Below are 12,898 nucleotides of genomic sequence, written 5' to 3'. Positions count from 1 at the left end.
TATATGCTAACAAACTTGGCAATCATTTTTAAAAACATACACAATTCCAAGACTAAACCAGGAAGAAACAGAGAATCTGAACAGACTGATTATTAGCAATAAAATTGAAATAGTAATAAAAACATTCCCCACAAACAAAACCCCAGACCAGATGGCTTCACAGGTGAACTCTACCAAAGATTTAAAGAAGAATTAATAATTATGTTTCTCAAATTATTCCAAAAAATTGAAGAGGACGGAACACTTCCAAACTCATTCTACGAAGCCAGCATTCCCCTGATACCAAAACCAGACAAAGACGCTGCAAAAAAGAAGAAAAGAATTACAGGCCAATATGCTTGATAAACATAGATTTAAAAATTGACAACAAAATACTAGCAAACCGAATTCAACAAATAAAAAGGACTATACACCATCACCAGATATGCATGTGTGGTTCAACATCTGCAAAACAAGTAATGTGATTCATCACATCACAAAACCAATGATAAAAACTGTATGATTATCTCAAAAGATGTAGAAAAAGCATTTCAGAAAATTCAACATTCATTTATGATAAAACTCTCAACAAAGTGGATAATGGAAGAACTTAACCTCAACTTGATTAAGGTTATATATGACAAGCCCACAGCTAACATCACACTCAGTGCAGAAAAGCTGAAAGTTTTTCCCCTGATTGAGAACAAGACAAGGATGCCCACTCTCACCACTATTACTCAGTATATTACTGGAAGTCCTAGCCACAGCAGTCAGATAAAAAAAAGGAATAAAAGTTATCCAAACTGGAAAGAAGAAAAACTCACTATTTGTAGATGACATGACTCTATATATAGAAAATTCTAGAGTCACCAAAATTAATATAATTAATAAATGAATTCAGTAAAGTAGCAGGATGAAAAATTAATATACATAAATCTGTTGCATTCTCATACAGCAATAATGAACAACCAGAAAGAGAAATTCAGAAAACAATCCTATTTCTAATTGCATCAAGAAAATAAAATACCTAAGAATAAATTTAACCAAGGAGGTAAAAGACCTATACTTTTAAAACTGTAAGAGATGGAAGAAAGAAATTAAAGAAGACTCAAATAAATGAAAAGATATATAATGCTCATGGTTTGGAAGAATTAATAGCATTAAAACGACCATAATTACTCAAAGTAATCTACAGATTTAATGAAATCTCTGTCAAAATATGAATGACATTTGCCTTGGCCAGGTGGCTCAGTTGTTTGGAGTGTTGTCCAATACACCAAAAAAATAAAAATAAAAATAAGTTGTAGGTTTGATTCCCAGTCAAGAAGCATGCAGGAGGCAACTAATTGATGTTTCTCTCTCACAATGATGTTTTTTTTTCTTTCTCTTTCTCTCACCCCTCCATTCTCTCTCTGAAATCAATAAACATATCCTTGGGTGAGGATACATTGTTTTTTTTTTTTTAGATTGTGAATCACATTCTTCTCAGAACTAGAATCCTAAAATTTATATGGAACCACAAAATACAACAAATAGCCAAAGCAACCTTGAGAAAGAACAAAATTGGACATATCACATTCCCTGATTTTAAACTATACTGCAAAGCTATCATACTTAAAACAGTGTGGTATTCACATAAAAACAGACACATAGATCAATGGAATAGAATAGAGCCCACAAATAAACCCTTGCTTATATGGTCAATTAACCTACAGCAAAGAAGGCAGGAATATACAATGTGGTGTTGGTTAAACTAAACAGTTACATGGAAAGAATGAAAATGTACCACTGTCTTACACCATATACAAAAATAAACTCAAAATAGATTAAAAACTTAAATATAATACTGAAGCTATAAAATCCTAGAAGAAAACATAGGTAGTAAATTGTCTAACACCAATCAGTCTTAGCAATACTCTTTTGGCTATGTCCCCTTGTGAAAGTGAAACATAAGCAAAAATAAACAAATAGGACTTCCTCAAACTAAATAGCTCTGTACATCAAAGGAAACCATCAACAACAAAAAAAAGGCAACCTATTGAATGAGCCAATATATTCACAAATAACATATCCAATAAGGAAAAAAGTGGGCAGAGGACATGATGAGATATTTTTCCAAAAAGGACACAGATGGCCAATAGACATGAAAAGATGCTCAACATCACTAGCACCAGAGACATACAAATCAAAACCACAATGAGATATAATCTCACCCCAGTCAGAGTGGCTATTATAAAAAACTCAACAAATAACACTTGTTGACGAGGATGTGGAGAAAAAGGAATGCTTGTTTACTGTTGGTGGGACTGAAAATTGGTGCAGCCAACATAGAAAACAGTATGAAGATTCCTCAAAAGACTAAAAATATATCTTCTATATGACCCAGCAATTCCATTTCTGGGTATTTACCAAAGAAAATAAAAACACTAATTCAAAAAGATATATGCACCCTTATGTTCATTGCAGTATTACTTAAAATAGCCAAGATATGAAAGCAATCTCGGTGCTTATTGATAGACAAATGGATAAAGAATATGTGGTGTATATGTATATACTATGAAATATTACCTAGCAATAAAAACAAAACAACAAAGTATTGCCATTTGTGACAACATGAATGGGCCTAGAGGGTATTATGCTTAGTGAAATAAGTCAGACAGAGTAAGACAAATATTGTGTTGTTTCTCTTATATGTGGAGAGTACAAACACAAAACAAAAACAGACTCATAGAAACAGAGACTAAAGCGATGGTTGCCTGAGAAGAAGGGAATAGGGGATGGATGAAGAAGATGAAGGGGAATATAATCAATAATATTGTGGTAAATTTGTGCAGTGATGGAACTAGTGAGATGAGCACATTGTAAGGTATAAAATGTTGAATCACTATATCGTACACTTAAAACTAATATAACTAATATAATAGTAAATACCAACCATACTTAAATAAAAAATCAAAGAAGTAAATAAAATATAAGAGCAAGAAACCACCCAGTCATAACAATAGGTTACTTCATCTTATAGTATCCCTTAATACTAGTTTGTTTAAGATTGAGGAGGACATCTTTCTGCAGGAGAACCAACCTGAGTACTAGAGTGCCTCTGGCCATGCCCATCCTTGGAACAATTGTTCCTCCTCTTAATCCAGGCATCTTCTCCAAGTTGTGCTCCCCTCCATCCCTGGTGAGACCTGTGTTTTCCCTAGAAGATAGTCCTTCCAGCCTTTCTCAGGCATATGGGGTCCAGTTCCTTAACCTCCTAGTCCTCTCAGATATGGGCCCCACAAGGAACTTGGCTTTTTCAGGCTACAAACCTGAATTGTAACCCCACTTGTGCAGCCTACTGGATCAGCTATTGCCACATTTGTGCTCACCATTAAGTGAAATGCTTCGGGTCTTTCAAGAAAGCAAAGGGATGGCCAGAAGCTCTGAAACCCTCAGTGTACAATTCAGTGTCAATCAAGTGACCAGGAAGCAAGGTTCAAGAACCCTAAGGGTCTATGCCAGGAAAGGAAAAGATAGATATCACGAAGTCAGGGTATTAAAAAAAGAATATAAAGTTAAGTTTACATTAGAACAATATTAATGAAAAATCTAAGTATATCTGAACTAGGAAATCTTAGTGTGAAAGCCCTTTCTAGGGGTCCTTGGAAAGTACATATATACTGTTTTGTTTTTGTTACCCAAAAGTGAGGAGGTTTTAAAATCTCTGAAAGGACAATGTAGATTGCTTAGAACAGCTGTCACTGACCAAAGGGTGACAATATGAGCATGGAAAAAGCAATTATCACTAAATGGGAGAAGTTGAGCCCATAACTATACTCAAACAGAGAAAAAATTAAGAAATATAAAAAGTCCTTGTAATCCAGAAGAGGGGAGACCATACTAGGAGAGGCTAATGTTTATTAACTTTAACTAATAAAGACTGTGGAATCTGTGGGAGTACTGTCCTTGATTCAGGATGTATGCAGCAATGAGGCATAAGTCCATCTTTGTTTCTACCTAACAGAGGAAGAATTGATTCAGGGAAATGTGATGGCCAGAAACTGCCTGAAAAGGTCAAGACTACACTACCAACATGAGGGGAGGGAGGACATTTGAGGTCATCCTGAACCATTCACCAGGTAGAAAACTGGTTCAACTGCAAGAAATGCAAGAAGGTGGGCTCACCCAAGAGTTGTGGATGATGCTTGCTGTAGGAGAGACCTGGGGCAGAGCCGCCTCAAGATGGACTAATTATAAAGGCAGATGAGTTATGACAAAGCCAGTCCAAGCCAAAGTGCAACACCTTGTATGTTCAGTTTTTTAAGATGGGGACAGGAAGGAGACCCATTAGGTTCTAAGAAAGGCATGAACTTTGTCCTTTGCCTGCTTTGGGCCCCACTCAGCGCAAGCCTGGACTAGGCGATCCCTCCTTCCTTCCTCTCAGAGCTCATAGCCTGCGCTCAACCTCTGTGGTGTGGGATCAGCCCTCACTTACCCAACCCTTTGGGATCAGCCACCTTACTAGCACCAGCTGTGCACTCTATTCCTCTTCACCGCCCCGCCCCCCCCCCCCCAAGGTCTTGGCATTGCTCCCCGAGCCATCTGGAGTTACTTAATCCATACTTCATTCCTTCCTCCCAGCGTGCAGACCCTCTGTCCTCAGCTTTGCGGGGAGAGAGTGCCCAGAACATTTCCGCTCCGCCCCCAAGACTGCGTGCTGCTGGGTACAGCACCAGCAGACCCCATGCAGCGAGTACCTGTAAGGGAAGCTCCTCCTTCGTTCCCATTAATAACATAATCGGGCCCAAGAAAGGCACTCTGTAAAGAAGATTCTGGAAGACTGCCCTGCGTCCCGAGATTGACCTGCCTGCCCGGTCTTTCAAGCCCTCTCCGAATCCAGGGTAGGACTCGTGACTAGGCTCCGTGTGACGGAGGCCTTCGGAGAGGGTTGAGGTTAAATCTGCCCCGGCTCTACAGGCTGCAATTGGTAAGGACATCTACATCTATGAGCTCTGAGGAGCTGGGGTCGTGGCGCGGGAATGCGGTTGGGGGCGAGAGGAGACCGCTGGGCTGCTGTCCCTTCCAGCGGCACAGGCAGCTGGGCCTGAAGGATGCAAAACTACATCCCTGCGGGGAGGCAGAGACATCAGAGACAGATACGCGGAGAAACAAAAACAAAGCGAGATCCAGTGGGGACAGAGCAGCAGCGGTGGACCGAGGCTGCAGCCTCTGGAGAAGCCTCCATTCCGGCCCCTCGAGCTTCACCTCCCCCACTACTGAACTAGGGCACCCCCCACCTCTTCCTTGTCCGCCGGAGCTCGCCCCGCCCTGTAGCCCTCCAGCAGATTAACCCTCCCCAGCCCAGCCAGAGGCGGAGAGAGTACCAATCTCGACCCCACAGTGGCGCGCGGCGTCGGGAGCTGGCCTTGGTGCTGAGCTCGCGGCTTGGTCTGGGGCGCGGCTCTTGGCCGGACTGAGGCGGCGTCTTGTGACATTCCCCGCCCCAAAGGTAAGTCTCCAGGGCCCGGAAGATATAGGCTAGGGGGAAGGAGGAACGGTGATTTGGGAATTTTTGTGCCTTCTTTTGCATAATGGGAGGGTGAGTGGAGGGCCTAGGGTCTACACTCTCTTCACCCCATGGTGCCTTGCGCGGATGGTTGTGGTCTGGAGTCTGCGGGCGATGAACCTTTTAGGTCTGGGCTAGGGAAGCGAAGAAACCCTCCGTCTGCGGTTGCTGTTGCGGGAGTTGGAAAAGACCAGATAAGGCTGGAGACGTATGTTGTCCTTTGGGCAGGCCTGGAACACCCAAAGACTCTTTTAGAAAAGATGGGCCAGAACCTTAGCTCTGAAAAGGACCCTTTGTCTCCCTAGCGTGGGGGTTGGGTGAATTGGTTATGCTCACTGCAGATTCTGTTTCTGCTTTGTTCCCTACCCCACACCCACCCTAGAACACTTAGGCTTTCCTTCCCTACAATAACCTTCACTTCATGAATCGAAGATACCTCTGCTTTCTTATCACCACCCACCCCTTCTTATTTTACTGCTTGTGATTGTCCTGGATGCTGGGGGCAGAGCAGGGGAAAGCATGGCAAATACGAAAACTATTAGTCGATTTTTTTTTTATATCTTGAAATTGTTTCTATATGATATCTGTATCTCGAGGTTTTTATTTTGCTCCATGAACCGCCTAGTCACTTTCATGTTAAAAAGGGAATGAAAAGCACAGAATTGCCTTACCAAAGGGAAAAGAGAATCCTAGTCTGTTGAGATAAAGTCAGTCATCATGAAGAAAAGCACCTAGTAGAATTATCTGATTTGCTTAATTTTCAATATATCTATATGCATGTGCATTTTCTTTGTAAAGCACTGAGAAGGAAGGTTTATACATGTGGGACATCTCTGCCACCACACGTTTTCCATTGAACACTGCTCTGGCTCCAATTCTGAACTCCTGTCTCCACTCCTGCCCCTACTTTCCATACTCACAGTGGGAGTAACCTGTTAAAACTAAAAATTGGCCCATGTCGTTCACTTTTCATGTTTGGCTCCCCATGGCACATAGGATAAAGGCCAAGACCCTCCCTAACACCTCAGGCCAAGTGTAGTCTGCCTTGCCCATTTCCCAGCCTCATCCCAATTCTTGCTGCTCTGCTTTTAGATCTTTAACTGTAATCCCTCCCTGCTCCTCAAGGCCTTTTCTCAGATGTTCCCTTTGCCTGGAATATGCTCCCCATATCTTTTTTCTGGTTGTCTTCAGCTGTCTTTTAGGTCTTGGTTTGAATACTACATTCCAGAATCTTTTGATTAAATAAATACATGGTTTGGTCCCTGTTCTCATGGAATATGCAAGTTCATTTTAAAGATGAAAGATACAGGGTCTTGGCATCACTGAGATGCACTGTAGAAAATGATGTGCATAAATTGCTGAATTAAAAATTTCATACCCAGCATCTTATTTAGGAAAGTTAGATGTAACTATATAGTTAAGATGTCTCAAAAAACATAAATACTTCATTTAAATTAGTAACTCTAATCTACTACAGTTGGAGTCTTGAACCTTTGAGAATTATTCACCCTCACTGAGGAGCAAGAAGACAAAGTAAGGACTGGAGTGAGGTGCCAGTGATCACTGAGTGCTATAGACAAGAAGGCACCAAGCCAGAGAGACAGGTCTGCTTAGTCTTTTGAGCAGAGATGTGGTACATAGTTTAATTCTGAACTCCACTGATGGGACCCTTAGCTACAGAATTACAAAGCAGAATGTGCATTTTTGCAGCTGAGACCCTGGTCATGTTTGGCCTCTGCCCTCAGGTGCTAACATCTGGCTGTCCAGATAAGTCCCACCCTGATCCTGAAACTGTCATGGAAGGTGACTGTTTAACCTGTCTCCATTTGGGCAGTGAGCCCTCTGATCCTTCAAGGGGTTCTCACCCATGTCACATGGTAATAAAAATATTTTCCAAAAACAGAAAAGAATAAGTTCAATAGAGATCTCATAATGAATATCTCCAAAATTTCTTGCCACAGAAATTACATTGCCTTCAATTACAATTTTTCTAAATTCATGTTAGGTATATTTTTGCTTTTAACCTTCATTTTCATTATGCTTTCAAAAATCCCCCATGAAAACACATTTATTATTTGAATTTAGATTTGCCATTAAGGGGAGCTTGAGCTATTGATTCATAAAATATTTATCATGGTCAGTAGCATAGACTCTCAATCAGACAGGCATAGGTTCTTATCCTAGCTCTGTCACTTACCATCTGTGTGACCTGGGCCCATCCATTGACTTTTCTGGACCTTAATTTCTCCTATATAAAATTGGGTTTTACTACTATGCCCCTTATAAAATTATGGGCCAAGGATTGTGGGGAGCAGAAATGGGGTCTACAGGTGCAGGGTGGGAAAGGTTTGGGTACATGCCACCTGGCAGGAAGCAGAAGGCAGCTTGAAGCACTATCACACTCACCAGGATGTTCTCACTAAGAGCTGAGCTCTAGCCAAAGCCAACCCCAGGTTCTGTGGCTTTCCCTGGCATAGTGCCTGTTCCTTTTCTCATCCTTCAGTTAAAAGTGTCCCAGGGGTCCTGCTGCAGGAGAGGAAGCACTGTTCATGGTGGGGAGTAGGGTGGAAATCAGTCAGCTTGATCTGGTTAACCTCGGCAATGCCAGTTTTGCCACCCCTTCTTATTCTTTTTGGCTTTAATGTTGCCTACTGGGCTGTGAGGCAGGCTCGCTGCCTGCCTCTGGATCCTCATGTCAAAGCATTTTAGAGACTTTGGAGTTGACTCTGGTCACCTTATAGCTGTCAAACAGCTATCTGGAGGTACCTATGAGGCTTCCTTGGCTGTGGGTGTGACAGGTGTGGAGGCTGGCAGAGCCTTGTGCTTTCACACCTGCTTCATTCCTCCCTCACAAGCTGTGGCTTGAGAGGGCGTGAAGTCAGGTGCTCCCTATGGAGAGTCAAAGAAACCAGCCTGAAATTCTCTTCTCTAATCTGTCCCTGGCCAGATTGACAGAGGACCAACCTGTAGGTCACTCGCTGCCATGGAGAGGAGGAGACACTGGGGTGGACTGAGCATGTGAGCTGGGTGCCTATGAGGATGCATTGAAGGAGAGCTGGTGTGGTTCCCAGGCCTTGCCTTCTTTTGGTGCAGTCTTGTAGGTCTCCAAATTCACCCCAAAGGCAACATGTTGAAAACTATACCCTTTCTTCTCTCCCTCAAACCAGCCCTTAGCACAGACCCCTTTCTCATCTTTGCTCAGTCCTCCACTTTCTTGTCTTCCCCCACTTCTCATTGTTCCGCTCTCATGGCTTGAATCCAGGCCTCAGTGTTCATGACTTCCGGCCTGCTTCTCTTTCTGTATTCAGTTGCTGAATCCTGGTGTTTCTTCCTTTGAAAGACCCCTATAACTTGACCCCTCTTTATTATGCTTATGACTGCAGCCTCCATCTAGACCTTATCTCTACACCTCAGCCCATTTTAGCTGCCTCTTTTGAGTCCTCTCTGTTTATAGTGTTCCTCTTAATTTATGCTGTTCTCTACTCAGATGTCAGGTGAATGGTCTTAGACCACCAATTTCTTATTCCATTGTTTCCATCCACTCACTCAGAAAACTTTCATAGTTCTTTGTTGATCTCAAGGTAAGGCCAAAATCCTCAGCTGTACAAATAAAATTGTTAGCTCTTTCACCACCTCAGTTCCACACCCAAGACAGACATCAACAAGTGATCTCACCACCTTTTCCCACTGAAATCAGACTGGGCATCATAAACCTTCTCTGGATGGCACTCCATCCAGTTAGGCTGTGCACAAAAGGAGACACATACCTACTCTTTCAGCCCATGATGTCCTGTGTCTATCCAACCTGCCTGTTCCTGTCCTCATGCTTGCCTCTTCTCTTTGGCCTTCTATCATGATACTCTCTCTCATCTCAGTGGTCAACCTCTGCATGTACAATTAGATGCTTGGCTGTGCCTTGCCTGATGGCATCTCTGTAGATTGAGTCTTGCCTCCTTGGAAAGACACATATACTGGTGGGCAGTATATGTGTCTTCCCATCTGTTTGATGGCCGACTATATCCAGTCCAGGAGGCAGGCTTGGGTTTCCCTTTGAACTTTGTCTCTTGGACAAAGGAGGTAACGTATTTATTTAATTCTCTGCTCCATTCACTTACAAGGACCATGATACTTCCCCATAAGGATGTGGTGCTATGTGTAGAGTGCCTGGGCCTGGAAATGGGAGTCTGATTTGGCCAGGCATCTCTGAGAAGATGCTTGGGTGAGTCAAGAGATCACAGATGTAAGAGCACTAGACCCTTCTGCTCTCATTTTGGGTTCCTACCATTGCCTTTAGTCATGTGACTTAACTTCTCTCAGCATCAGTTGTCTATAAAGTTTAGATAGTGAACATGGGTGGGCTGCTTCTATCTCTCTCTCCACCACTTCCAAGATGACCCAAGCTTGGATGTCAGAATTTAGCTCTAACACCACTGTGTAAACAGGTTGGGCTAGAACCATAGATACTAAGTGCCTCATGCTTTCCCCCACAGCAGATAAAGACACTGGAGCTGAAGCATGGAGCTGAAGAGAGGAAAGACTTTCATCAAATCCAGCCTGCACATTACTCGTGAGAAGTCCCCAGGCCCAGCAGCCGCTGCCCCAGCCAGGGACGATGCAGGCCCCTGGTCAGTCTCGCCGGGAGGGCAGCAGCAAGTCCATGGTGAGAGAGGCCCCCAAGTCAGTCTCAGTACCCACGGATATAACAGGTGCTCCAAAAAGGGGGCACAGCGAGACCCTGAAAGTGGTGCCACAGATCTTTGTGGTGCCGCCTTCAAACTGGTATGGAAGAGCAAGACTCACAACAGTGTGCCTGGGGCTGGCAGGATGGTCACAGCCACAGGGCCTCTGGTGGGCAGCTCCAGCTTCCCTGGACCCTCTGGTAGCCAGCGCATTATTGATTACCGGCACTTTGTGCCCCAAATGCCTTTTGTGCCAGCTGTGGCTAAGAGCATCCCAAGGAAGAGGATTTCCCTGAAAAGACCCAAGAAGTGCTTTCAGAACCTATTCCACATTCACAGAAACAAGACTGAGAACTTGGCCTCACTGGCAACCAAGGGGAAGAGCCTGCCCTCCCCCAGGAGCCAGTCAGAGGATGGAGGGCAGCGAGGCAAAGCCTTCTTCCCCATGGGGGAGGGATTGGGGCTAGATGGCTTGTGCCAGGACCTATCTGACAGTGAGTTCTTGCCCGATTCCTCTTTCGACTTCTGCAAGGCCCTGTGTGAGGACGTGGCTTCACTCAAGAGCTTCGACTCACTTACGGGCTGCGGGGAGATCTTTGCGGATGAAAGCTCAGTGCCATCCCTGGAGCTAAACGAGGGCCTGGAGAGCTCAGCCTGGTCATTGCAGGCCCTTGAGAGCAAGGTTTCCAGTTGCCCTTTCCAGGGCAGCTTGGAAAAGCTGGTGTCTCCTGCCCAGAATGACATGTCTGACTTTGCCAAGTTCTGGGACAGTGTGAATCACTCTGTGAGGCAACAACAGCGCGCTCTACTGGGCCCAGGGCTGGAAGGTCCTCAGGAAACAGACATAGCCCAGCCCAGGATGGATTCAGCTGGGCTCATTGATTTCCCTCTGTGTCCCTGCAGGGACCTCCTCAGTGGTTCTAAAACCAGCTCCATTGATACAGGTACCCCCAAGAGCGAGCTGCCAGAGTCTGTGTCCACGAGTGATGAGGGCTACTATGATGCCTTTTCACCTAGCCTTGAGGAGGACAGGAAGGAAGCCGTGAGCCCCGCCCCTCCTGCAGCCTCCTTCCCTCGGGAGAGCTATAGTGGAGATGCCCTCTATGAGCTTTTCTATGACCCCAGTGAGGACCCTGTAGGCCAGAGCCTTGATGACGAGTTGTGTGTGTCTGAGAGTCTGTCAGAGCCACCACTGGAAGCACCACTATCCATATGTAGCTTCCACATGGGGGCAGAGGAAAACTTGGCCTCAGGGCCAGGGCCAGACCTGCTCAGCCAGGGCTTCTTGCAGAGCTCCTGGAAGGGCAAGGAGTGCCTCCTGAAGCTCTGTGACACTGAGCTCACCATCACTATGGGCATTATCAACTGGCTTCGCCGTGGCCCTGAGTTCCATGCTCTGCCTGTCTCAACCACTGGGGAGCTTGCAACCCCACTCAGGGGACTGGCGGACAAGCTGGGTTCTGGCTCTGAGGAGAAACGCCCAGATTTAGTAAAGCTGGAGGGCAGGGAGGCCCAGGCCTCAGATGCAGGTGGGATCACAGTATGCTCAAGACCCAGCAGGAAGGATCTGTGGGTACATTTGGGTACCAAGGGCTTGCTTACTGAAGAGAGTGAAGTTTTAGCAGGGGCTAAGCAGGGGACCAGCTCTCTGTCCAGGGACCTATCTCTGAAATGTGTTCAGGTCTCTGAGGAAGAAGAAATACGAGGTTTCCACGAGGATTCATTCTCCTCTTTGGGGTCTGCAGCCTCCGTGATGACAGGTACTTCCAGCAAAAACAAGGTTATAAACCCCTTTGCCTGGCCCCACTCCCAGGAGCTCAGGGCACCTGGAAATTTGGGGAGGCCAGGTCTTAGGGAAAGCACCCTGGATACAGAGCCTACCCTGAAAGGCTGTGTGGCTCAGGTTGCAGCCCTGCAGATTCACCCAGACAGCGAGCCCCAAACAATGCAACCCCAAGGCAGAACACAAGCAGCAGGCTCTGCAGGCAGCATCAGGCAAGAGACATTAACATTCCACAGCAGAAAGAACCTAACAGCTTCCCTGGAGTAGCTGCCATCTGTGGCCTGCCCTCCTTGACCAGCCTACTCCACAGCCCAGAGGATCAGAAGTGCCCGGGTCTTTTCATGGACATAAGCCAGCTCAGGGTGGAGCCTACCAGGCTGGATACCCAGGCCTGTGTTTCTGTGGAGGAACAGCCCCTCACAGCTACTCTGTGGAGGAGTAGCTCAGTTTGAGAGCCAGGGAGCAGGTGTCACATAGGGGTCAGCAAGACTTGTAGTTCCCCTTGGCCCTGCTGCCTGGCTGAGCCCCTGGGGCCTCCTGTCAGGACTCATGAGCCTCACTTCTAGTAGCCAGTGTGAGAGGGTTTCCTATGAAAGTACCCCGGAAGGCTGCTGCAGCTCCCTGGCCCACAGAAGCCTTTTCTTTGACCAGCCAGAAGTGGGGACCCCCAGGCCAGCCGAGATGGAGATCCAAGTGCAGGAATGGCCTTATAGTCACCAGGAGCTGCATCTTTGTGGCCATATTCTGGAGAACCTAAGACTAAAATCTTTATCTTTTGTCCCTGATATGAGAACTGTGTTGGGGGAGATGGGTTGTTAGGACTCAGGCAAGTGGGGCAGGGTATTTTATTGTGGAGGCAGAACCCACTAGCTCAACCAGACCAGGTACTGGCAGCCTAAGACCAAGGGA

The 12,898-nt window shown here is 45.5% G+C and overlaps 1 protein-coding gene across 1 annotated transcript; it reads left to right on the top strand.

The window, feature by feature from the left end:
• Window positions 1-10,042: 10,042 nt before the first annotated feature.
• Window positions 10,043-12,441, top strand: AMER3 (APC membrane recruitment protein 3; the record flags this gene model as incomplete). The annotated part of the gene is given in 2 exon segments (XM_081127748.1): window positions 10,043-12,142; window positions 12,145-12,441. Coding segments are annotated over 2 exon segments (2,397 nt in total).
• Window positions 12,442-12,898: the final 457 nt, after the last annotated feature.

This window comes from Miniopterus schreibersii (genome assembly GCF_964146895.1).
Source record: "Miniopterus schreibersii genome assembly, chromosome: 2".
NCBI lineage: Eukaryota > Metazoa > Chordata > Mammalia > Chiroptera > Miniopteridae > Miniopterus > Miniopterus schreibersii.
This window is presented reverse-complemented; position numbering and strand designations above follow the sequence as displayed.